The 27,640-nt window shown below is 41.6% G+C and overlaps 2 protein-coding genes across 4 annotated transcripts; one reads left to right on the forward strand and one right to left on the reverse strand.

Annotated features, from left to right (window-relative positions):
- Window positions 1-221: 221 nt before the first annotated feature.
- On the reverse strand, window positions 222-8,354 carry rgs9a (regulator of G protein signaling 9a). Of its 3 annotated transcripts, none has more exons than XM_028985314.1 (18): window positions 8,311-8,354; window positions 6,721-6,798; window positions 5,864-5,960; window positions 5,140-5,190; window positions 4,936-5,042; window positions 4,805-4,856; window positions 4,607-4,665; window positions 4,449-4,525; window positions 3,674-3,755; window positions 3,447-3,509; window positions 2,646-2,675; window positions 2,495-2,556; window positions 2,149-2,262; window positions 1,958-2,073; window positions 1,786-1,873; window positions 1,472-1,610; window positions 1,285-1,367; window positions 222-1,065 (listed from the first exon to the last, which is right to left on the reverse strand). In XM_028985314.1, the coding sequence occupies exons 2-18, from the start codon at window positions 6,784-6,786 to the stop codon at window positions 909-911; spliced, it is 1,443 nt and encodes a 480-aa protein (XP_028841147.1). In that variant the 5' UTR covers window positions 6,787-6,798; window positions 8,311-8,354; the 3' UTR covers window positions 222-908. The 3 variants fall into 3 exon arrangements, with proteins under 3 accessions (XP_028841147.1, XP_028841145.1, XP_028841144.1); XM_028985312.1 differs by lacking the exon at window positions 8,311-8,354 and adding an exon at window positions 6,883-7,078; XM_028985311.1 differs by lacking the exon at window positions 8,311-8,354 and having other exon boundaries at window positions 6,721-7,076.
- Window positions 7,592-27,306, forward strand: gna13b (guanine nucleotide binding protein (G protein), alpha 13b). The gene is made up of 4 exons (XM_028985315.1): window positions 7,592-7,874; window positions 14,650-14,876; window positions 22,605-22,655; window positions 26,293-27,306. The coding sequence occupies exons 1-4, from the start codon at window positions 7,592-7,594 to the stop codon at window positions 26,863-26,865; spliced, it is 1,134 nt and encodes a 377-aa protein (XP_028841148.1). The 3' UTR covers window positions 26,866-27,306.
- Window positions 27,307-27,640: the final 334 nt, after the last annotated feature.

Raw genomic sequence — 27,640 nt, forward strand, 5'->3', positions numbered from 1 at the left:
CTATTATATATACATAGTATATAACATTACCATGGATTGTTCAAAATTTTTACACATACACAACAATCAAGCCAGGATTATCAGACATCTGCTCTAAAGTTTAAAGTGAAGTGATTGTCACATACACAGCAGCACAGCACACGATGCACACAGTGAAATTTGCCCTCTGCATTTAACCCATCACCCTGAGTGGGTGGGCAGCCATGACAGGCACCCGGGGAGCAGTGTGTGGGGACGGTGCTTTGCTCAGTGGCACCTCAGTGGCACCTTGGCGGATCGGGATTCGAACCGGCAACCTTCTGATTACAGGGCCGCTTCCTTTACTGCTAGGCCACCACTGCCCCAGTGCCCCTAGTGACAGGTGACAAAGTGACTGGCAGAGAGACACAAACATGAAGTGAAATATTGAGGTATTAGTGAACATTTGTTTCATAACATTACATTCCGATGTTCAAAAACATACCAAATGCTGTCCTGGTAGCATGAATAAAAACATTTATAACCATTATGTACGGAGGAATATATTGTCAAGAGAATTTTGCCTTTGCAAATTAATCATTTATATTTTTTGTTTTGGAGACAAAACTGCACTAATTGTATTTGGAATACTATTCTGTACTTAGCTTAACATGTCCACATCTAACATGAATTGTGTCTTCTTTTGTGTCTCAAAAAATCTTTCTGCTTCAAATATTATATATAAAGATTTTCTTTGATGGCCTAGGCCTTTTGCGCAGTGCTGTATTTCTCAATTATCTGAATTATTACTTCACTTGGGACATGGGATGACCTAGCTACTTCAATACATAAATAATTACTTTAATGGTCTCTTATTGACAATATTTACTCCACCAACTGAGCGTTGACATGTGTCCTTTCCTGTATATCTGAGGCCGACCCGGGTCTCTTTACTTCTTGCGGTCCAACTTGCTCATCATTTGCTTGACATCCACTGGCATAGCAGCTGCTGCCGCCTTGGCTTTCTCCTCCTGCTCCTGTTGCCATATGATGATGGGGTCGATGCCAGGCTTCCGGTTCCTGGCATTCTGCTCCAGCTGGGCTTCACTGTGGGTGGGAACAGTGAAATGAAGCAGTGTCTTGACTGGCTGTTTCACACCATTATAAAAATCATATGCCCCCAAGGTAATAACAGGCCAGTGGTGGTTATTTTGCACTGATTGGCTATAACCTACTATACACACAGTTCTATTAAACCGTTCTATAAAACCTATTGTACTACAGTGTAGCCTGTAGGAATATAGAGCAAAGAAAGTGCTGCCTTACGAGAAGTTGTGTGGCTCAGGGTTGATTGCCTTTTTCTGCATATCTTTATACACGGGTGACTTCAGGTAACGGTAAAATGTATCCTGTGATAGACAGAAGTTGTTTATTTGTGGCTGAGCACAATTAATTAAAGTTCAATGAAACAGCACAGACTTCACTCACTACCCACAATATTCTGATATATCACCTTTTTCATAAGCATGAAAATGTGGGTCTGTGCAGCATCCAGCACATATCGGTGCGGGTGCTCGAGCCCTTTTACTGTAAGCCCCATGGTTCTCCCATCAATGTTGATCCAACGTGGTGCTCCAGGGGCCAAGAAAGTCCTGATTGCATAGAAAGAGTGTGGATACCATAAACTGTTGTCTTCTGTGTAATTTTAATATGAATGAGAATTCCAATTTCTTTATGTGAATGCTGCCCCAGTGTCATGTCCAGTAAGTTTTTCTGGTTACATAATATGTGAATTCCATCTTGTAGCAGCTCTAATCTAAATCTTACTTGAACGTGGTTTCAGCTTTCTCCTTCATGGAATCTGCAGCACCCCACTTCATTTCCTCAGCAGCCTCCCAGAAGGCCAAATTTTCACCTATGATCAGTCACAGCATAGTTAGCAGGGGAAGGTCTCACGCCGAATTTCAAAACCCTGACACGCCCAGCCAGATGCACATACCACTAAACTCCTTCTTCAAGAACACCTTGAAATCAGCACGGCCACGCGGGTCATTAAGCAACTCAAAAAAGCTGAAGGACCAGCGCTCCACACGCATTTTTGTTGGGATTTCCACACTGTCGGACAAAAACAAACATTCTTCAAGCCAACCGCAAGGTCACAGGTGACATGACCGTTGCTGTTGAGCTTACCTTCGTGTGTTTATGTCCCAGTATGTGGAGTCATCGGTCTGCCAGGGGTTGCTGGGAAGGCAGGGTGACAGGAACGGATCGTGGTTCTTAAATGTTGTTATGTATTTGACAAAGCTGTAAAACAGAGACATCAGTTACATATTAGGGTACATTCTCAGCAGAAATGAAAACTTTATCTACTCATGAATATTGTCTTGATTATGACAATGAATATTCTTTTCAGGGATTAAAGATTGCGTAACATGATATTTTTACCACCTACTGCTAATTGTTTTCAATAAAAAAAGTGTAGCAGATTTACTGCTACCACTATAATAATTAAATGGAGTTACGTAGGTGTACTTACGCTCCCAGTGATACTGAAGACTTGACCTTTGCCCTCATAATTGCCTGCTCCAGGAATATATTCTATAAACACAGAGCAGGATGTGTTGAGTAAACTTTATTGATCCTGGTAATACAGTAATGTAAATAAAAACAATATTTTGACTACTTACAATTCTTCTATATTGATCATATGTTTGTTCCTGAAAATGAATAATATGCACTGTCAGCTGATCTGTTTATGTAGCAAAATAATGAACTAAAACAATGCTATTGCTTTCTGTACACCAGAAGCAAACTAAACACTAACAAGGAAATGCAATGTAGAAGGATATTGCAACTACAGTTCTAATCACATTGCAATGGAAACTACGTGATTGCATACTGATGTATGCATAATGCACACAAGTGTAGCGAGTTTTCGTCTGCAGAAGAAGGTGCCAGAGAATCTGTGGAGGGAAAAACACACTTACAGTCACACAACATATGAAACATCAAAAGCCCTTTCTATTTTCAGGAAGTAAGACAACACAATACAAAAAAATATCATCAACGTGTTAATTAATTAAATATTTAACATGCTAGAATAAATAAATATCATTAATGTAATATCATTTTGTTTACTGTACAAGTTGTTGCATGTAATTATGATTAATTCATAGCAAATAATAACTAGAAATTAGTATAATTTTTTTTTAAATCAATAAAGTATTTGATCAGGCAAGTCTTATTGTGTCAGGTCCCACAGGCCTCAGCTGAACTGAGAAAGGTGCAATAGGGATAGGTGGATGAACCAGGGGGAGCCAGAGGTCATGAATCCTCTTTTGCCAGTATAAGCAGAATAATACTTTCCCAACCCCCACGACATCAACCAGACATTTGGCATTTGAAACAATCCCTCTCGCTATGCTATACTGGAATTTATGGTAACACTGCTGCACCAGTAAGAGCGTGCTGCACTACTCACCTGTTACCTCTTCAGAATTGGGATCAATGAGGCGGCTCAAGCCGTGGTCCATAGCACTATGCGTTCGTGGCTAAAGATCAAAAGAAATAAAAGTTATATATATCACTAACACTGCAATGAGTGCTCTGTGATGACATGACCAGAGCAATGGCGAACACAATAAAGGTCTAAATGCTGCATAGCAAAAACATTTTATGATACTCAGCATTCTATATGTAGCATTACATCACTCACTGGGGGTCGGTTTACTATCCAGTACGCTCTCTCTTGACAGTCAAAAACCACACGGTCAGCCTTTTTCCTCTCCTTCCCTGCCCTGCCACACAGTGCATACAGTAAAACAAAGTGAGAGACATTCCATGCAAAGTGACCATTACCAGAAGTATGTAACGCTTTAGTGATAATAAAGTGATCAGTTTTTGTTAAATGGCATTAAGTTCACGTGATCTGCATGTATACTGTTAAAGTCCCAAAACAGCACACATAGTTCAAATCACAGGGAAGTTCAGGGGTACTTGGCTCCCCTGAAAGCCTTCCCTGAGACATTTAGGGTGCTTTAAACTGTAAAACTTTTGTCATGTGATGTCAATTGCACGGACAACCAGACCAGCTGATCCGCTGTGTCAACCCCTAACAGGAGCAGCCAACGGAAGGAGGAGATATATGTATGGGGCAGCAGTGGCCTAGTAGGTAAAGAAGCGGACCCGTAATCGTAAGGTTGCTGATTCAAATCCCGAACCGCCAAGGTGCCACTGAGGTGCACCTTGATAAAGAACCGTCCTCATGATGATGGGTTAAACGCAGAGGACACATTGTGTTGTGTGCACCGTGTGCTGTTTCACATTTACATTTACATTTTTACATGTTTCACAGCAACAATCACTTTCATATGTGGATAAATGTGCCAGTGTTTGTTGTTCACTTATTACATTGTAAAATTGGGGTCTGACAAACAGCACTGTGTAATTTCAAATAGAACATCAACAAACATTTTGGGGCAGCAACTGACCTGTACTGCTCCTGGGCTTGCAACACAATAAAATCCCATTTGTGGTTCAGCCATTTATTAAAATTGTTGTAGTGCTCCTGTGGGGGGAGAAAGTGACCATTTTGTGTTCAAATTTACTGTTCCTAGTAGTCCCTAGAAATCATAAAGTGTCATCTAACCTGTTCATATGGCTCTAGGATGCCCTTTTTGCGAATGTTTCTTTTGGCCAAGTAAATGGCTTTGATGAGAAGAAAAAAAAGAGTAAGACATTTCCTTAAAAAGCACTGTACTGATAAACAAGATTTTCTGGCTTGTGATGCAGCTCATGCGCTATTATTAGAAACTGAAACCTGGTAAGGTATTTAAAGCGTACCAACCGTAGTCAATATCTTCAGCCAGCCATTTCTGTACAGGCCAGAAATATGGGGTCTGCAAAAATAAAAGAACAGTTTCCAATGTATTAATCAAGACGACAACATTAAGGTGCCTGATTTGTGGTTCATATTACCTGGAAACGATAGAAACTGTCATCTGCCTTGAGGACAAGTTTCCTGTGATTCTGTAGAGGATAAATGTACCCAAATGCCACCATCATTGTGCCCATAGCCAGGGCCTCTAACAAATAAAGCAAACCAAAAATTCAGTGTAGCCCCATTCCACAAAGCAAATACAGCAGAGTGACTAACTAAATGATCATGGCTGTCAATCTTACCATCAGCATCCATTTTAAAGAAATTGGCAATCCAGCTGGCAATGTCTTGACCTGCAAAAAGCACTGTTATGCTGCTATATGATACAAAGTATCAAAGTAATAAAAGTAAACAAAATAAGTTGTAACAATCCTTGGTGTACCATTAAAACTGATAAATGATCCACATACTACATAGTTGACGTCTGAGACCAACACCAGGCTTGGCTTTGCACTAAGACAGCACATGGATGTACAACATGCAAAATCAAGAATGTTTTATTTAAGCCTTTCTTACTACTTTGCCAAAAAACCAAGTGAATGTCCATATGGAACTTTAAATCTAGTGGCAATTTCAAACTGACATCACAGAATAGCCTCTGGAGTGTGTAAATCTAGCTTAGACGAGTTTTGCTCTCAGTTAAAAAGATCAGTGCTTGATCTTTTCTACAATCTTAATGGAGCTTAAAGGTCAACACTGGAGCACAACGGAGGGTACAGTTCTCATCCAATTGACGGCTGCCTTATATAGCCTCATGTGTTAGCTGATTACCAGGGGACTACCAGCAGACACCTTCTGTTGCTCTTTTGGACTGGGCCATGTAGAGACCAATTTAGTCATTTATGCAATGATTACATGACTCAATGATACTGTCTAACTTGTGTATTCTTTATTACTTATATTTAGAATGCCCTTAACAAACTGTATAGTGTAAGATCTTGAAGTTTATATGAATGTAAATATTACCTGTCATCACATGTGGAATTACTGTGATGTTCAATTTCTGTTCTGACCCCTTCACCCCATTTTTAGGGTCTTGCATTCCGACCACTAATTCCTGCAACTGATTTGAGACTCACATCAGAATCAAGAATCAGAAAACTTTATTAATCTTGAAGGAAATTGCTCAATTTCCTTGAAATTGCATTTCAACCAATTAGGACAACATTGATATTTAATTCCCTGACAGCATGCTGCAGAGCACAATATGGGCATTGATGCAATCTTCATGAAAAATATAACACATTACACATTCACCTCTTTATTTTGGGGATAACGTTTTGCATTTGAATAAATAAAAGAGAATGGTCGTCTGTCCACATATTTAGAAAAATTGCCCAAATGCAGTGATGCTCTGAAATTGGGACTTTATCCAATGGCTGCTGATTTGGATTTTCTTAGTACTTGCATTATGCTAATGGTCTCAGTGAAAAACAACACAGGTTGTCAAAGCTTGTCTGATGCCAATTTAATTGGCTTAGAAGCCACATTCTTGCTTTTGAATTCACTCAAAGATGCCAAGTCCAAATTAAAAGAGCATGCCACCCGTAGTTTTACAATACTATTAGCAGATTGTAGGTACAGTTAGAATGGTTACAGTTGAATTGTGTTAAATGCTCTAGATCACGGTGATTTAAAAGTGTTACCAAGACACATGAAATAAGGATGAATTATATTGTACATTGCTACTGATTGTCTTTGTATTCAGTGGCTAACTATAAGCACTTTTAAAGGTACATTTATTAGCTATTCATTTAACAGTTTGTTTAATGCAGCTCCTTACAGAAATGCAGTTCTAGAAGTGTAGTTCAGTAACAGCTTACCTTTTTCAAACAGAACATTCGTGGCCGATAATGCTGTCCATGATCTCGGTTTGACCTTATCGTCATGTCTGCAGTTTACTAAAGTGTAACAGAGATAAATCTGAATCTATAATTGTAAGGAAGGAAAAACCTAGTCGTTATTTGGTGGCTGCCAGAACGCACACAGGTCAACAGAAGGAGCCTGGAGACTCGGGAGATGTGAGAGGGCCAATCTGTCCACCAATCAGAGCGCAGCTCCGGCACTGCTGCCTGATATCCCAGAAGAAGGAGTTCTTTTTCACAGCAGCCATACTGGTACAGCAGAGTTCGTTTTCACTGATGTGTCTGATTACATACTGTGCATTTCTTGACAAATCAAGGATGACATTATTGTTTATTTGTGCATCGACCTTGTGCTGCATCTAGGGCAATTTGACAAACATCAACAATTGTTAAGAACATCAGGAATTTCTGAGATCATTAAACATTTTAAAATGATGAAACACGTCAACATTGTTTGGGGAAAAAAGCAGAACCCAGTTGATTTGACCTAAGTAATGTTGCCAGGTTTGCGGGACGAAACCCTAACAATGACGAATCAATGGCAGAATCAAAGCGAAAGGTTCGACACGCTTCTTAATTTACACACAATGTTGTGAGGTGACAGGATCACGCCAATTGATTATATGCTGACGGCCGAGTGAAAGGAAACGAACTCGACCGCTGGCGCGACGGCGCCATTTCCTCACACCTGGCAACGCGGACCCGCCCAAAGACGTTCGCGAGCGCCTTCCGCGCGCGCCCTCGCAGCCCCGCCCTCTTCGTCCAGCCGCGCACGGGCGCGCGCACAAACCCTCCCTGGCGCAGCATCGATGAAGCTCTTCTCTCAAAGATGGCGGACTTCCTGCCGTCCCGCTCCTTGCTTACCGTTTGTTTCCCCCACTGCGTGCTCAACAACGGCGAGGCCGAGCAGCTGAGGAAGTCGAAGGAAATAGACAAATGTCTGAACCGAGACCGGACGTACGTGAAGCGACTGGTGAAGATTCTGCTGCTCGGGGCCGGGGAGAGCGGCAAGTCCACTTTTCTCAAGCAGATGCGCATCATTCACGGGCAGGACTTCGACCAGAGGTCTAAAGAGGAGTTCCGGGCCACGATCTACAGTAACGTCATAAAAGGTGCTTCTGAAAGCTTTTGAAATCGTTTTTTAAAATAAACGTAACACCGTCGCACGGGGCACTTTTCGAGCTGCGTTTATCGGACGCCAGTGTGTCGGGTCGCTGTAGTTTAAAGGCCGGGCCGAAAGTTGCGGCGCGTCGAGCTCAGGCATCCGGCAGAAACGCCCGTCAGCGGGAGCGTTTTAGCGCGGCGACCAGCCCCCACTTCCCCCACAACCACCACCCCACCCCCGACAAAGCACACGCAAAAACTTTTTCACGCTCGTTTCCCGACTGAACGCTAATCGGCACGTTTCCTTTTCGACTCGCCGTTCGGCCGTTTTAAACGCTTTGTTGGTTTACGCTAGTTGAGTGCAAAAAAATGCTAGCTGTGTCGGGCGGCTAGCGGCTCATGCTACCAAGCAGCACAACTAGTACATATTCCGTATATACGTACCTCGCACGGAACAATATAGCGTCCCTGGCATAAAACAGCGCGGGGTTTTGGCGCCACTTTCAAGCCCAGTTTTTACCACGTTTTTTTTTTTTTTTTTTAACTACTTGCGTAATTGTTACAGTTCGGTGGCTGGAAAAGAAGCTTTGGGGACGACGTCGGGGACGTGCCCTGCTGTAAGCTGGGAGTGAATGCAGCCTTGTTTTGTGGGCCAGCTGCCCCGCTTACGGCAGCCACGCAACGTACCGCGTCGAACAGCACGGTTTTGTTCGCGTGTGTGTGGAAAAGTTGCTGTAGTTCGTCGAGTCCTTCTTCTCTCCTTGTGTCTTTGGAGCAGCGTGTTTGGGGAATTCTGATAGCTGGGTAGTGAAAGGGATGGTGGTTTTGTGTCGACTTTATGCGGCCACATCAGTACGTAATACTGAAAGGCACATGGTCTGTTATGTTGGCGTGGGGATGTGACCCCCTTCAGTGTCTCTCTTCTCACTTTAAAGGCGTTTTCTTCACGGTCCTTCCTATGCAGGCCTCGAACAGGAACCCTTTAGTTAAAATCACTAGATCTGAGTTTTAATATGATATTTAAATATGTTTTTATATGTTTTATGTTTTTTTTTATATAGTGCCCTCCATATCTTCCAAAATTCTTAGACATGGATGATGCAGACATCACTTTTATGCAATAGTAAACAGCGCGTCCCTTTTTTAATTGTGCGTGTTTGTGGTTTGAGAAGGAGCAGAGGTGGAGGACTTGGAGACGTCAGCATCTCGTCCAGGTCTGGTGTTGATCAGGAAGGAGCAGGGAGAGTTGAGCACAATGCAGATGTTCTCCATGCCCATGCAGGAGAGGTCACAGGGCTTAGGTCACAGGGCACATCCTGTCCTCTGCTAAGGTTCATGCATCATTGCATCACCACGTTTTCATACCCTGCACGCACTTATAGATTTGATTTCTCTCAGTCACGTAAATTTCAGATAATGATAAACATCCAAATAAGTCAGTCACTTTGTCTGCAAAACTGTGATAAAACCAGATCCAGGTGCTGATGAGAGCAGCGCAGATGCTTTCTCTGGGGAAAGAGAGCGGAGCAGATTGTAGTGAGACTTGTTGCCTAAATTCGACATAGCTGGTGTTTCACACCGTAAACAAATGTTACATAAATTATTGTTGAATGGAATTAGTACTTGAAAAGCAGTGGGGGAAAAGAAATTCATATTATACATTTTTTAAATATCTAAGTATGAAATTCTAAATTGAGACAGCCATAATCGATCATGAGAATTTGGAAAGCAGTGGTCGTTTTATGTATAAGGTTCTCCTGGTCCGTTTCAGACTTCTTATCTTATTGTTGCTTGAAGAATGGTTTTACAACCTATAAATCCTCTGTTCTTTGAAATGTGAATAATGCTATAGATTTGCTATGTAATGCTATAGAGTTGAAGAAATTGACCTTTCATTGATGATTAACGGAGTAAGTAACTAAATTTATTACATTGAATACATTCTGATAACGTGCATTTATGGGGCAGTGGTGGCCTAGAACTTAAGGAATCAGAAGGTTGATTCGCCAAGGTGCCACTGAGCAAAGTACTGTCGCGCCTGTCATGGCTGCCCACTGCTCACCAAGGGTGATGGTTAAATACAGAGTACATTTCGTTGTGTCACTGTGTGAATCACAATGACAATCACTTCACTTAAGTTAGTATTTGTTGCATATCCTTCACATCTCAGTCTGGGGATTGTTTAAGCGCCTTCCCTTTTTGCAGTCATATTTGCTGCCATATTTCCTCATCTAATAACCCCTATTCAGAACAGGACTACCGACAGGCTCCCCTTTGAACTCACTGGGGCAAAATATTTGAAATAGTCTTCTCTGTCCTTGGGGTCTCGGAAGTGAATAGTAAATGAGTGCTCATTGATTCCCTGGATTCATACAGCTATGTTAGTTTGAGCTCTTCAGCATGGTCAAATGCCCAACATGTTTACAATATTACATTTTCAATATTTCTCTATCAGAAATTACAGGAAAAAACTAATTCCATAACAAATGCTGGTCAACAGTCAAATATATTGTTAATACTATAATCTGCTATCCTAAATGTCACAAATCAAGATACTGGAAGGTTGAATCCATTGTTGGTTATTTAAGTTCATGCTAGAGATAGTGACTGTTGATTTATTTGGGATTAATTTGGCAAGTAAGTTTTAGTTATTATGCATTAAGTTTGAATGCTGCAGGATGCAAACTTAATTATGACGGTTTTCACATTCAGATTGTCTGCTCTGTTCTACAAATTAATAAGATGGTATGTGTAAGAGGTTCTATAGCATTACACAGATCTATGGAACTCATTCTGAACTTTCCTTTCCGGCTTTTTATTCATTTGTTTTTGTAATGGGTGGCCAGTAGACTTGAGAGCTTCTCAAGCGTGTCTTACATCAGCCTGATCTGTATGAGCTATCATGGTGACCTCATGGTGAAGTCAGCACAAGTGCTCAGTGTCCATTTGTATCTGTCCAAACCTTCATGTATCCATCAGCCAGCTCTTTCTCTCTTGCTCACACACACACACACACACACACACACACACACACACACAGTTCTCTGCTTGTAGATTTAAGTATTCAGGCAGTTTGGCGAACAGATGCTTGCATCATTTTCTAAAATAGGTGCAATCTGATTATCTGAACACACAAGAGGCTGTGGTAGAATCAGGAAGCAGAGGCAACCTCCAAAAATCCTGTAACCATGGCAACTCTTCTTTGAGTTTCAAACTGGTTGGGGACCAGTGCTCCTTCACTTAACTAAACTTGGAAGCAAATAAATAGTGTAACCTCAGCATCATTAGCTCAATACCTGGCACATAGTTCATTCATCACTAAGTTATACAATTAATCAGTTCTATATTCAATCTGAGAACTGTGTAAAGAGTGGTGATTATCTGTGATTGATTATAAAAATGTCTAGTAACGCATACTTGTGATGTTCTTTATAATTTGATCAGCAAATGGAAAAAGAAATAATTATCCTTTGACGTTGCAACACTTACAGTAATTGTCAACACCCTGTCCAGGAAGGAGTGAAAGGGTTGTAGTTTGCATTTCGTCCACAGGCCACAGCTTAAATTATATTATCTTCCCCTCTATGCTAATGGAGCCTATGGACCACAGCTATTGATCTTCCAGTCAATCTTGTGGTCAATAGGGCTGGTTCTTGTCACTCTTTTATCACTTGCCCCACCCTCTGGGCCTTGTACAGCGCTGTCTGACCCCCCCCTTTGTCCAAGCACCATTGACTTAGACCCCCCATGACCCGGTTTAGTGTTTTGCTCCAAAGGTGCATGCCAGTTGGGCAAGCACAGACTTATCTTCACAGCTAGAACGCTGCAGTTGCATGACTGAGAACCTGTAGTCTCTGCTTCATCTGAAATGCTGTGTTTGTGTGTGTGTTTATCCGTGTCCTGCAACTTTGGGTCGAAGCACGGTTATGGGGCTGTGCTCACAGGATGTCTCTCTGAGGTAGATCAGCAAGCTCTGTTTGGAAAAGCTCTTAGATTGCGGCCAGAAGTATTACTTGTGTGTGTGTGTGGTATCGAGTGACACTCCGAAAAACCACCCACTGCAAACGTTTCTTCACTTCTCATTCAATGCAAGCAGGCTGCGTTAGCAATGTGATGTCCAGTCAGGGCTCAGTTTGTGGACAAGCATGTCTAATTTCATGCGGTGTGTGAAAAGGAGGGGGGACAGAAGTTCGACAGTCGGAAAACCAGTTTGTCTGTTTGTATTCTGGAATGTATGTGGGGAGGGGGTTAAAACGTATTGGTCTTTCTTCTGGTGACGGGAGAGAGGGCTTGTTGCACCGCTTTACCATGTGTAGGGCTCGATGAAATCAGCGGGCGAAAAAATTCACGCAAAGAATCATTTCACAATAATTCACGTTCTTCCATTTGTAAAATAAAAGTTCTTCACATTTAAAATCAACATAAAAACTTGCATAATGAACTGGAACCATGTTAATAAAACCATGTTGGGCATCAGCTGATTTGTTTGCCTGATCAAGAGTTTGTTGGCTTGCTCTATCGTGTGCTGGCAAAAAGTTTTTCCCCCCCTCCAATTCATAATATAAATTTGGTATCGTTCAGCTCTAAAATTAGAAATAACAGTTGAGTTCTGACATTTCTTTTGAGGACATCGGTGTTCCAGCGAACCTTTTTGCCATAGCTGTCCATGTGTTTACTTTTCATTGGTGATTTGGCTGACCGATATATCGTAATAGTGATTTTGATAAACACAATTTTGCAACCCCATACTCTGTTCCATCGGTTAATTTCATACGCTCGCGGAAACATGCTTGGTTTGCTGGAGACAGTCAGCGAGCCAGAGGATGCAGCGTTGGGGATGCAGGCAGAAGAGAGGCAGCTGCAGCGCCGTTGCGATGGGGGGAATGGGACCGGCCGAATGGGAAGCGCATGTGCAGACGATGCTCTGTCCGAAGGGGCGTGCAGCAGAGCAAACAAAGTTCAGGGATTTCAAAGTCCGCGAGATTTACCTTTCCCCTCAAAGCAAAAAAACAGGCGTGGTTTTCTAAACTCCTGGTAAGATGATAATGTGGTGGTGTATCTCACTGGAGCTGATATCAGCTTCCTCTATTCCAGCTTTGTGTGTGTGTTTCGAAGAGGCAGACCAAAACCAAGAGCATCTGGCTGTTACAATGCTTTGCTTGTATTGAAAATTTCACGGCATAGAGCAGTCAAAGTTCAACAACCCCACTCATCTTCATGAGACACGAGTTGCATCCAACATATGCAACGCTTTCCTCCAAATAAGTATTCTTCATTTTCACTTCCTGCACTACGCCAGAAATTGCGTGTCATCATAACCACGTGACTGAAGCCCACCCATTTCAACTAAACCCAAACCACTGCACATGTCCTTGAATGCACGGAACCAATCGGGCAAGTGGTACAGATTGCACCACGCAAGCAAAAGAAATGAATGGGTTTCAGAGCAAAGCACAACGCATTTTGTGTTCGGTGCAAAAATGTCGGTAGCCTGCCGGGCTCACGTGCCACTCCCTGTGTCCAATCGCATTGTGCTGATGTCCCTCTCAGATAGTCATGCTCACCAATCAGATGTGTCTTATGTTAAAGCCACACCCACTTAAACATGAGCAAGGACACTCATTCAGCTTGCGGTATGCTAGTTACAGTGCATTTCACATTTCAATGAATAGTTATGCTACAGTTTTTAATACACATAATATTATGAGTAATCGTAAATTAATTCGTGATTTCTGTCAAATTGCAATTTGATTTTTTTTCTTTAATTCATTCAGCCCGATGTTGGTATGTGTGAAAATCTCGCCACAACAGAAAAACGTCCAGTGGGCTGCATCAGCCAAAACTGCGAATTATACGCATCGCAGAAATCATAAGGCCCTACATGTGACCACACTCATCATCATCATCATCATCGGGGGTGACATATAACACTGTCATGAATATGCTGCCCACCGTAAAATGTCACAATGTGGTAGATTCTGTTCCAGCACAATAATGGTGGAACTGTTTACTGTACTAATTTTGTGATTCAAGGATGTTGATTAATACAACATTACACAGAAAAGGGGTGCAGCCCGGAGGGAATTCAGTGGAAAAGTTTGTCTGCATCTTTATTTTTCTATAATTTAACAAATGTAACGTTTCACAATATGTTGTGGTGTGTGTGTGTGTGTCTATATATATATATATACACACACACACACACACACACACACACACACACACATTTGACACAGTGGTGGCCTAGTGGTTAAGGAAACGGCCATGTACTCAGAAGGTTGCTGGTTCGAATCCCGATCTGCCAAGGTGCCACTGAGGTGCCACTGAGCAAAGCACCGTCCCCCCACACTGCTTCCCGGGCACCTGTCATGGCTGCCCACTGCTCACTCAGGGTGATGGGTTAAATGCAGAGGACAAATTTCACTGTGTGCACTGTTTGCTGTGCTGCTGTGTATCACGTGTGACAATCACTTCACTTTCACTTTTCTGGAGTGAGTGGGTGACCGATGGAAGCAGGAGACAGTCAAGTCTCTGGTGCTGTGCTGTATGCATGGGGTGTGGACTCCTGTCTGGGCCTCCTGCTGCTCTTTGTTTTGCCCTTTCGGACAATCACCCTTGAGTTAAATAATAAAAATGTTTTTACTCAAGTGCAGAGTTTGGGGGCTACCTTTCCTCATCACGATTTAAAGGATTTTTATGTGAACACAAGGCTGTCCGCCTGTCCAATCTGTAAATGTGAAATGTTTACTACAGCGTTTTTTTTTTTCTTCTCTCCTCCGGTAGGAGTGCGCGTCTTGGTCGACGCCAGAGAGAAGCTGCACATCCCATGGGGCGACCCGTCCAACCAAATGCACGGTGAAACGATGATGGCCTTTGACACTCGTTCAGCCATGATGACCCAGGGCCAGGTAGACACTAAGATCTTCCTGCAGTACATGCCCGCCATCAAGGCTCTGTGGGCTGACAGCGGAATCCAGAATGCTTACGACCGCAGACGCGAGTTCCAGTTGGTGAGTTTGTCTAATTGCAACAAAGTGATTGTCAGTGAAATTGTTCTGTGGCCACGGTGATGCTTAGTCTGCTTTTTCCCTGAATTAATCTTTTTGTTGTAGCCTTAAAATGAAAGTCTCATTTGCAAAATTTCCCCTCCTGCTTTAGCCCACTTTTAATAAGTTTTCATAAAACTTGTCACAACCGAAGAGGAATAAATCACAAAGCAGCTTATAACTCTGAGGTTCTATGGAATTGGTGTCTGAGCAGGCTGAAGGCCAGGGTGGGGTTGGCCCAGCAGGCTGCTGTTTATATCAGAGAATATGTAAACCACATCACTCATGTCCCTGAGCTTACAGCTGCAAGCCTCGCGTCTCCTGCTCTGGCCCACTGTCTGCTCCTCACTAGAAGTCAGGGTGATGAAACTTCCCTCACGCTTTTATATATTTGTGAGTTTTATGATTGTGCGGCACACACACACACACACACACACACACACACATATATATATATATATATATATCACACACACACACATATATATGGCCAATGGGAGAGATTTTAAATTTAGATACTACTCTACCGTAGGAATTTCTGGGTTGTGTTTGTGATACTAGTGTGGGTTGCTAGTGGTAGAAGTACCACACAAGAGGCCAAACCAATCCACTAGTGTGAGTGGGCATGTAGGATACCCTGCCGGATGCAATTACCAGGTCTCACGAAGAGGACGTCCGGTCACCCTATCTAAACGCATCGTCTAATAGGAGGAAAACAAAAGAATGTGCCTTCCTCAAATGCAAGTCAGTCTCTGAGCAAGTGGTATTAAAAAATTAATACATTTGGTCAGCAGAACAAATTCTCTAAAGGCACACCATATGAGAAAAAGAGTCAGCGGTGGACCGAAATTACTAGTGCTATTACAGTATTGCTGTACAAGGGCATGTTGCCTTTTGAAACTGTGGAGAGATGTGGCTTTTCAGACATGATTAAAGTCCTCGATTCCCAATATGTGGTACTGTACCTAGCTGCGCCTATTTTAACAGAGTCGAAATGCCCAAATCGCATGGCAAGGTCAACGAGCCAATAAAAACAGTTCTCTGTGGCATCAAACATTATGCTACTACTACGGACTTGTGGTTTATTTGGTTGTTGGAAATTTTGGTTGATTTCCAAAATAAATATTCTATGTTGACCATTGCTTTGAAATGTGTTAAGACTTTTTGTACAACTTCCTGTTGCATTGCCTTTGCTATGGTCATTATATTCCACAATATGTACAGTCAACAGTTGAGGCTTGAAGAAAAAAAACAAAAATGAACTTATTTGCAGAGCCCAAGTGTATGTGTATATATAGCTTTGTCTCGCTCTCATATGTATAAATACACACAAACGTATGAGTTTATGAGCTGTGCTCTCCATTATTTCTCCCCCCTGTAAAAAGGGTTAAAAAACACATTCCTCATCAAGAAATGCATAAATGAACAAAAAAACATAATGGCAAATAAAACAGAACACTGAATCCAAATGAGGGAGTGTGTTGAAGTCAGGGAATGGTTATTAAAAAGAATAGCTGCTCTCCAGAACCACGTTCAGACGGCACCTCTCATGCCCGCAGCTTTTTTCAGAGTTATGCCACAAAAGCCTACAACGTTCACTATTTTCTGGTTTGAGATTATTCTCCATTATTGTCAAGTTGGGTTTTGTGCAAAAAGGATAGCTATAGTGAAAATATACTTACCCCAACAGTCAAATATGTTAGGGGATCTGAGATTGTTGAAGCGCAAGTTTTCCTCAGAAGGCCCTAATAATATTGTTCGTGTACGTGGCTTCATTGCCCTCATATTTGTTTCTTTAAAAAAAGAACCCCTCCCAAGGCTTCTGAAGACAGGGCAGTTTATATATGCAAATCCAATTCCGGTTTTTATTCTATATTTTATTTTCCCCACACAACTCATCATAGAGTGACCAAATTGCTGGAAAGTTCTGCACACAGTGGACTTCTCCAAGAGCTCTCACTTCCTGCCTCTCTCCTGCTTCCTCATTTCAAGGCAGCACAACTGGCCAACAAAGAAATAGCTCAGTGTGTCTGTTATGTTTGTTCAAAATATATACTGCAAGCATCATGTCAGAAATAACATCTGTTTGCATCTAAATTACGAACTTTGTCCTAACTGGGATCTCTATTGATTAGACTCTATATATGGCCAATGTATTTTCATTTAAACAGTTTGATTTAATGTTGGTTTTTAGTGAGAACTTAAACAGCGGTCAGACCTGCGCTGTACTGTTGGCGACCTGCGGAGGTGTGGTTGCTGCGAGCAGAAAGCATGCCGAACAGCGGCTGCAGCCACCGTCCTCATTCTCGCTGTTTCGTTTCGTGCCGTTGCCTCTGCACTAAGTGGCGATCCAACACATTGATAACACATTAGCTTCACAGTCACCTGACAGCCCGCACGGGCGTGAACACGTTCACCTTAAGCCACACAAATAAACTAGACGCACAAAAAAAAGGCTCCCTCAGCCACGAAAACCCACACCATGCTCTGCTGAACTGGTGGACAGAGTGCGCTGTATGAAAAGAGAACAAAACAAAAACACTTTTGTATCCAGTAATCCACCAGCCACGTGCATGAGCACAAAAAAACACACACGCCTGGCTTTCTGCTTTCACAACCCCTCTCCCCATACAGCTTCCAAGCTTCTGCGCGTCCTGGTATGCGGCTATCGCCACTGCAAAACACAACTGGTTCCTGGAGGTTTTTCTCTGTGTGTGTGTGTGTGTGTGTGTGTGTGTGTGTGTGTGTGTGTGTGTGTGTGTGTGTGTGTGTGTGTGTTCGTTCTCCCCGCAGTCTTCCAATCCTCTATTTCCCAAGAAGGGATAATCCTAATCCACAGCATTACATTTCTCCTGGTCATCTCTTTATCCTCTGAACTGCTTGAGACTTTCTCTACATTATTTATTTTTTAGCCCACACTGCCGTTATGTAGTGCAGAGAGTACATTATATGGGCTGCAGATGTGCTCTGTTTGGGACTTGAACCCATGACCTTTGTTCTGGTTTACACCCAGCTCAGCTAATCAAAGCCTTCAAGAGAAACGAACAAGGCCGAGCTAGAGAGTCTTGTTAAACACAGAGGTTAATATCTTTGTTGGAAGTTCCTACACTTTGTTGTCTGAACATTCGTCACTACAGTTTTATTCTGTAGTACATCTGTGTGGGGAAAATGAGATGAAACAGTAATTATAATTATTTTTGTTCTGCTTACACAAGTTTTACCTTCTGTAGATTTGTTGTGTGTGTGTGTGTGCGCACAGCACACACAACAAATCTACAGAAGGTAAAACACACACACACACACATATATATATATATATATGAGAGAGAGAGAGAGAGAGAGAGAGAGAGAGCTTGTGGTACACATACTTGATTAATTTGCGTAGTTAAAATCTGGAGGCTTCTGCTTTTGTAATTAAACTATTCCTGATGCATGCATATTTATAAGATTCAGGCCTCTTTCCCTGAGCACCATAAATCAATAATATTGTCACCTGCCTTATCTAGTCGGTGTTGCACTAGTGACCTTCAACATGGCATTACCAAAAAATGGTGGAATGAGTGTCTGGCTGATTTTGCAAAACGATATTTCTAGCAGTAAGAAATGGGCCATTGTCGTCCCCCCCCCCCCCCCCAAGACTGAGATTATCAGGATCTGGGAGAGGCTAGGAATTATCCGTGAAGGAATGTTGAGCAGCGATTAAAGCAAATAGCCCTGACTTGGGTCCGAATTATGCTTTCATTTTATTCACAAATTTTTTTTTTATCTGTATACATGTGATAACTTTGGTAACTAACTGATTCAATTGATTGTGCAAGTCATTAAAGAATTTCAAGTGCTTTTAGCATCACAGCTGTGATACATGTAAATGTGAAATAAGTAAATAAATGTGATTGAGTGCATTTTTCTAACTATGGTTATGTAATATGGCGTGTCATAAAGTTTTTAAGATCACTTCACCTTCTGTGTTTATGCATCAGTTTACAATCAAACATTACGTCATGGCTTCTCCAACAGGTTAATCAGGTTGGCTGACATTTTGTAGGTGAGATGCCTCAGGCTGTGCTTCCAATGGTAATATTATTTACAGAGAAACAGGTACAGCATGAAACCACTGTCTTTTCACTGCTACCTCCTTATAAACTTTACCCACATGGTCCACATTGTTTCACAATAACTATTCAGTCACCACCTTTTATTAGGTGTCCAAGGATCTTCAGAATAGTATTTGTCTATTGATTCAACCTGTCTGCCTTTTTCAACTTATTTGAATCAGTAGTGGATCAGGGGTAAAACTATGAAAAATGCGTTCTCCGGGGCTGGAGAGCCCTGGTCTAGTATGTGCTGCATACATGATTTTAATGTGTGTAAACTCGTTGTGGTAGGCATTCTTTGTGTCAATTCTTTTGTGTAGTGTTATCCACCTGACTGAACTAACCACTGTGAGGTTTCACCACTATAACATAACTTAATACAATCATAGTAATGTGAGGGGAGCAGTGTGTAGGGATGGCGCTTTGGCGGTGGCGGCTTGGTGGATAGTTACATTTACGAAACTCTTGTTTATGGTATGTCTCAGTTAGTATGCCATATTATGTGCAACATTTCCTTTGTCATGACCATTCATTTGCCTCTTTCTAGTAATTACATTATGAAGGCAGCATTATAATAGGAGTAAAAATTGCAGAGAGACCAGAAGTTTAATACAATGTAGCTTGCCCACAGTAAGATTTTACTGTCTTGTTGATTCAGTGTTTTTGTTACAATGCAGTGTGGAGTTAAAACTAAAAAAGGAATTTTACCATTGTGGAAAATGCACTACATAGTTACTAACGTCCTGATATGGATGTTTAGTTTAAAGATCCTTTATTGAATGAAATCACTTTTAAAGCTGGTCCCTGCAGACACTAGAAATTATCGGTGCTTTTGACACCAGACAGACAAGTAGCTTCAAATTAGCTTCTTAATTTTTTGGTTTCATTTTCATTTTTTCTCCTGGTACCTTTTTAAGATTTTATGTAATTGTTTGTTCCATTCCTTCTGTCTGAGTCTGTCTCCTCAATGAAAAGACTCACCGGATGGGCACTCATAAAATGAAACCAAAATTGGCAACCTACAGAGGAAGTTTTTCACTTTAAGCACCCCCCCCCCCCCCCCCCCCCCCCCCCCCCCCACACACACACACACACACACACACACACACACACCTAGGCCTCCTGGTTCTCTCACTTTCAGCCTATTATTTTCTATAGCAACCCTTTTTTTTTTTTTCATTCGTGTTGGGGGATGTAGCCCTTTGTTTTCCATGGAGAACTGATAAAAGGAGAATTGGTATGAATGACAGAGGTCATCCATCAGCACCTTGTGTATTCTACCTGTCTTTTTCTTCTTTCTTTTTTTGTTGCAGAAAGCATGAAAAAAGCAACCACTGTTTTATTGGAAAGAGATTTTGGTCTGTGCAGTGGAGACTCATCACAACAATATTACATTATCATATACAATGATCTTCACTACGGTTATAGTAATTCTCCTCAGAGCCCTGAATCTGGATTTGCTATAATTTTCAATGCTCTCACCTTTCCACCCACGGTCAGAGGCCAGATGCATTCTGGGACCTACTGTGATCTATGCTGGGGGAAGCACAGAGGGGAAGGAAATGGGTGTGAGGTTTGCGTCTCTCAGGTCGCCAGTCTGGGACGTGACACCACTTCTACTGCCTACGCCCGCTTTCCAGAGCACGCAAAACGTTACAGCCAGTGTTAAAGCTTGGGGACATTTTTATTTTCACGACACCTAAACGAGAACAGTTGTATAAGGAAGTGACATTACATTTTTATTTATTTTTTTGTGACAAATGAGTGGGGATATTGGTGTACACATGGTCCAACATGGCCTGTTTCCATGACTCATAAGTTACATAGTGTATGAGGAGTCTTTGGTAATTTTGCATCTACTATGCTTCAGGATTTGCATTAACAGCTGAAATGACAATAAAGTTCAACTTCAAAACCGGTTTAAAAAGAAAGCCAGGAGTAATCCCCCCTCCCCACCCCTCTGTCCGTTTGCTTTTAAAGCAGTCAACAGACATCACAGTTCTAGTTATATTGGCACCACACCCATGCAAAGCATTGCAGTTGCTCGGTGATTCTATGTATAACAAATTCCGTCTCGTCAGTGGCATAATTGAGGGGGCATTCGCAAAAAATTCTATTGGCCTCTCTCCTCTGTTTCAGAAAGAGACTTCAGATACAGTCTTAGGGGACCACCGATATGAAAGAAATTGGCGAGGGACAATCAACTGTCTCCCATCTGAAAATCATTCACATGTGGACCTCTTTCAAAGGGTCACTAGGATGAGGCTTCCAGGCAATATGGTCTAAAAAAATAATATTGAAAAATATTAAAACTGATCGTGTGAGGTCTACACCGAGCCCCACAAGTACAGCTTTTTGAAAGCCTGTGGTGGCGGATCTAGACCATCATGACTGTACAATCATGCTTAGTCTTTTAGATATTTTTAACATCATTTTTTGTCCGTTTTTTTTCCCCCCACACCTCAGCCTTAACTAATCGGCAGAAGCCGGCATAAGTTTCACTTCCTCATCTGTCTTTGCACTAATTGAAATGCTCACCTGGGTGCACATACAGCGTAAGCCAGAGTTAAAAAAAAAAAATCAGAAGGTTTCTTGTTCGAATCCCGGTCCAAGCAAATGACTGTCCAAGGTGCCACAGAGCAAATTACCGTCCCCACACACTGCACCCCGGGCGCCTGTCATGGCTGCCCACTGCTCACTAAGGGTGATGGTTAAAAGCAGAGGACACATTTTGTTGTCACCGTGCGCTATGCTGAGAACACCGCCATGAATAAAGAATGGTACCAAAACAGCAACTTCTCGCAACCATCAAAGAACAGTTGGGTGAAGAAAAATGCCTTTTCCAGCATGTTGGAGCACCGTGCCATAAAGCCAAAGTGAGAACTGATAACCAAACACTGAAATGTTGGGTCCATGGCCAGGAAACTCCCCCCATCTTAATCCAATTGAGAACTTGTGGTCAATCCTCAAGAGGGAGGTGGACAAACAAAAACCCACAAATTCTGACAAACTCCAAGCCACAATTATGAAGGAATAGGTTGCCATCAGTCAGGTTTTGGCCCAGCATTCTGAGGCAAATTGCAGAGGTCTTGGGGGGGCAACACTGCAAATATTGACTCTTTGCATAAACTTGCTGTAATTATCAATAAAAGAAAAGCCTTTGAAACTTATAAAATGCTTAAGCTTATTAGTAAATATACTTTAATACACCACAGAAAACAAAAATCTAAAAAAACATTGACTCAGCATTTTCACAACTTTGTCATTTTCACACCTTTTGTCATGACTGAATCTTTTATCCAATTCTCATTAATTGTAGGTCTTGATATGCATGTATTGTTAACCATTTAAATAAAACTACCTGTAGAACAGTATTCCAAAAACACTTAATTAAATGTGCATCCTAAATGTTTTAGCAGAGTCCTTGTGGTGTTCCTAAGATTATAATAATGGTCCTAGTCTTGAGAATGTGAGTTGATTGATTTTATATGGATGTGCTTGAAACACTCATGTTACAAGCATCGCTGCCTGTCAACATTTTAAATCTGGACAGTATTTAGCTATTTCCTGTGAGCTGAATTCGTCCATTCTCTTTCAGGGTGAATCGGTGAAATATTTTCTGGACAACTTGGAAAAACTTGGAATGCCGGTGAGTTCCCCCCCCCCCTTTTTTTTTTTTGTTTCCATGCACCACACACTGCTTGTTCAGGTGTCCCGTAGTCACCCTCTGGTTTCACAGGCTTTGCCATCTTAAATTCAGTTTATGCGTCTGCTGGTAAAAGGAGAAGAGGAGTCTGTCTCTTGGTGACAGTTTGGCGCAGCGAGAGTGGGTGGGTGTGGCGGGGCTGCTGCCTGGCTTACGTGGACCAACAGAGGGAACTGAAACTGTCATATGGTGTCAGTGTTACTGCAGAAAGCACATTGCCCCTCTGCTTCTGTGTCACCCCTAAAAATGCACACACGCACCCAAGCAAGATGAAGCAGCGCAGTCTGACCTCATTTTTCTGATAAAGGCCTTCCTATATTTACGGTAGACGGTTGTTTCATTTAGAGGTGGGCATAAATTAATTTTCTTAATCTAGATTAATCTCACTGTAATCTTGGAATTAATCTAGATTTTAGATTAATCTATATTAAAATGGCTCATTTGAATTCTGCCGAAGGCATTCAGAATATGTGTGCTACCCAAATAATGACTAAAAGTAAGTCTTTGAGAACGGGTTTCTCAAGCCAGGTGGCGCATTAGACCAGGGGCTCATCTCCTGTTTCCAAAATGCATCACAAACTGCTTGAGAGAGCTGTTCTACTATGATAATTGGTGATGATGAGCTGACACCCAAGAGATTTTCTGTGCAAAGTGTATTCTGTACAAAAAGCAAGGTCGCGTCAGAACATCGCGTCAGAACATCGCGTCACACATCGCGTCTTTCTGCACCTCTCTCTACAATATACCGTATTAAAAGAACCTAAAAAAAATATTCACAAAATAACACACATGCAAAATATTCCTAATATGTACATAAATTAAAATGAAAGAAATAACTTTTTGCACACAAACCCCACGCACCTCTCACAGCTCACGCCATGTGTCCAACAAAATAAAAGTCTTTAGGAAATAAGAAAATAAGACACAAGAAAGAAGAAATATACTTATAAAGCTAGTGTAACCATTTAACTCCGGCACAATAGCTTGCGTAATATAGACCCAGCTCCCAACCCAACTTTGTGAATAGATTAACGACATTTTTTTTTTTTTTTTTTTTTATCGCCCAATAAGAGTCTCATGTTGATGGCCCACCACTAGTTTCATTACAAGGTGCTTAATGCAGTAAAAGAACAAGAGTGCCAACAAATTGAATACACAAATTGCCTCATCAGGTCTAGTCCATTATTGCTTCCAGTTGCTTTAAACATTTTTTACCTTCTGTTAAACAAGTAATGCAATTAATTAATATTTAGTCAATCAGAGCTGATTATTGTTAAAGGTCCCCTATTATACAAATTTCACTGTGAGATTATGTAACATTAAAATAATTTCCCACCCCTCCTATAAAAAAGTTGCTCCACTGATAGTCATGGCTTGAAAACGTGCAAAGAATTGCAATTGCTAGGTGATTGGATGTGAAACTGAGCACAAATGTATAGTTTTAGTTCCAGTGATCAATGGAATGTGTGAATGTCATAACCACCAGACATGGCAGCTGGGAAGACATTCCTCAGCTATCCGTACAGATGCACTCATGTTATGATGCGGGAGCCCGGCATGACCAGTGTGTGAATCTGGGCCAAGCTCCAGCACGCCACATTTCCAGTTGGCTCTGCTGGTGTTTCATTACACTCCGGTACCCAAAGTAACCAAACTGATTACTTCTGACCTCAGATAGTTCAACATATATCATAAAATTGCCTAATCTCTGTGAAAAATGTTTCACTTGACTGGAATATGTCACCAGCATTGCAAAGACATCTTGAACTGAGGGCACATCTTGAACTTTTTTGCCTTTGTTCTGAAAGGATGTTTGTGGTTAAAGTTGCTGACGGTTGCTCACTCTAAAAGTAAGACGTAGCCCTGATTGTCCTACAGCAATGGGTTCTGTCAGTGGGTGGCAGAGTCTTTAGACTCAGTCTCCCCTTTTTATTTATTTATTTCTTTATTTGGTGCACCGTTCCCTCTGTTCAGACCTCAGCCCTGCCCGTCTTACACAAGTGTCCTATAAACAGGAAGAGCTCACAGCTCACTGCTGCTTGCAGAGCACAGAGGGAGGAAATGGCCACTTCAAGCTACTGAAACCTTTTTTTTTTTTTTTTTTTTTTTAAAGCCTCTTTGGGTGTGTTTTTAAGCACTGACTATTTGGAGTCCAGCACCCCTCACAAGGCCTAAGTAGCCGAAAGCACCCCCTTTATATGTAGATGTGGTCTACATCTACATTTATCACCCCCCGTATTTCCTCTGCCAGTGGTGCAGGGGTAAGGAATAAATAAAAAGAGGTATAGGTGGTGTGAGCTGACCTCAGGCCAGTGCTGGTCTGGGTTTCCTTTTCAGTGACTCATTTCTGGCAGAAGGAAGCTCCACCACCCACTATGGTTAATCACTATTTTTGAACAAATGAATGAACTAATAAATAAAGGAATTGAAGTTTCATGTTTTTGACCCCAAAAAAAATGCCACAAAAGTGAAAAATATAGTGTTGTGCAATTAAATAATCGTTAAAAAGTGGAGAGAAGCGAAGGCACAGCTATTCTTATAGTTAAATAACTTAGAAAATACTAAGGCAATTAAAATATTCAGATTACGGTTGAACAACTTTACTCCGCTCTCGAAACTCCACGTATTATTCGGAGTGATGTTGTTTAAAATGCTTTGCTAAACCTGTCCTGCTGCTCGCTTGGATAACAAGAACTTTAGAAGCACTTCTTGCAAACAGGCTTGTCCACAACTTTTGGCTTTCCCTGTTTGTCTGGGAATGCTTCCAGACAGCGCTCTTGCTTTTTAATTTTTTCTAGCAAGCTGCAGATTTAACACTGGAGCTGCAAAAAGTGGAATTTAAGTGTCTATACCAGTGCCATTTGATATCAAAATCAATAATAATTTTTAGCTTTATTTTATTTTTTTTTTATACACGTCAAAAACATGTGTTTTCATCTGCTCCACATGGGAGGTGAAATTCAAAGTGCTTTAGCACTGGACTTTATTTTCTTATCTATCTTGAGCATCAAGTTAATAAACCAGCGTGTCTAAAATTGTGAAATAATGTGCTTTGGATGATATCTGACTGATACCATGGTAAAATGCCACAGAAAACGTTTGCCCGTTGAAACCCAATAGCCACAAATAAGAATAATGAGCTGATAACAGCAGCTTGTTGGATCATACGTTCCTTTTCCTCTTTTCTAGTGCACCATTAAAGGCAAATGATAGTCAGGCAGAGCTTGTTTCCCGTTTTAGGGGCAATATACTATTTTTGGAGCTCAGCTATTACACCACATGCACTGGGGATGGGGGGGTGTATTGTGGTACTTCCTTTGGTGATAGACTTTTGCTTCACCGGTATCCAGCATTCATATATCGAAGTTATGGTATTCATATATTGAAGTCTACACAGAAAACTAAAACTGAAGGCAGTAGGTGGTGATAATACTTTTCTGTTTTTTATTTTATGGAACTTTTTTTTTTTTTCTTTCTTTTATGTGCATTAGCTAGTTAATGTCTGAATCAAGCACTCTTAGCAGCCTTTTACACAACACAAAACATGCATGTTAACATGTGATGTTTTCTTTTGCTACAGGATTATCTCCCCACACACCAGGACATCCTCCTGGCAAGAAAGCCCACCAAGGGCATCCATGAGTACGACTTTGAGATTAGGAATGTGCCCTTCCAGATGGTGGATGTGGGCGGCCAGCGCTCTGAGCGGCGGCGGTGGTTCGAGTGCTTTGACAGTGTCACCTCCATCCTCTTCCTCGTCTCGTCTAGTGAGTTTGACCAGGTGCTGATGGAGGACCGGCAGACCAACAGGCTGATGGAGTCGCTCAACATCTTCGAAACCATAGTCAACAACCGCGTCTTTTCCAACGTCTCCATTATCCTCTTCCTCAACAAGACAGACTTGCTGGAGGAGAAAGTGAAGACGGTGGCCATCAAGGACTACTTCCCTGAGTACACGGGCGACCCTCACAACCTGCAGGATGTGAAGGATTTTCTGGTGAAGTGTTTCAGCAGCAAGCGGAGGGAACAGCAGCAGAAGCCGCTCTACCACCACTTCACCACGGCCATCAACACAGAGAACATTAGGCTCGTCTTCCGCGATGTTAAGGACACCATCTTGCATGACAATCTCAAACAGCTCATGCTGCAGTGAGGATGATGCCTCGTCTTCCCTTTCTCCTCCCTTTCCTCTTTTTATTTCACCCCTCCCCCTCTTCTGTAAAACCCTCTCTGCTCATGTTTTTAACTTCATAGAGCTAACATCCTTTTCTGAAAGGGTGGGGAGGGTTTGAGGAACCGTGGTGGGTTTTTAGGAGAGGGTGAGTGGGGGATCACTCCTCTTCCATTCCCCTACTGGTGTCTTTGTTTTGGATTAATTTCTTTGCCAGAAGTGTCAAACTTTGTGATACTTGCACCTCCACCAGATTACTGTTGACACCACAAATGATTTCCTCTTAACTTCCCACCACTACTAACCAGTGTGTAATGAGAGCAGTTTAGTCTTAGGTGTACCAAACAAGTGGGAAATGTCACAGCACTGTCCTTAAATGTCACCCAGTGAGCCTTTGTCAGTGACCAAATTGCAAGAATAGATTCAAAGCCTTTATTCTTATTCTTTTTTTTTTTTTTTTTTTTTTTTTTTTTTTTTTTTTTAAATGAAAATATTCTGAGCCTGTTCGCATCTTCCTGGCCTTTTTAAGCTGTAGTTGTCAATCATTGATTTTTTTTCCTCAGTTTTATATAGATATATAAATATATTTACCTATATTTGTTTTCTTAAGTTATATTTCAAAGGTTTACACTTTGATTTATTTTAGCTGGTGGATCTCTGTTACAAGTGATTGGCATTTTTTTTAATTTAATTTTTTTTTTTTTTTTTTTGGTAAGCGGATGCAAACACATTTGCCACTTGGGTAAAGGAATTAATA

The sequence above is a fragment of the Denticeps clupeoides genome, chromosome 7 (genome assembly GCF_900700375.1).
Source record: "Denticeps clupeoides chromosome 7, fDenClu1.1, whole genome shotgun sequence".
Classification (NCBI taxonomy): domain Eukaryota; kingdom Metazoa; phylum Chordata; class Actinopteri; order Clupeiformes; family Denticipitidae; genus Denticeps; species Denticeps clupeoides.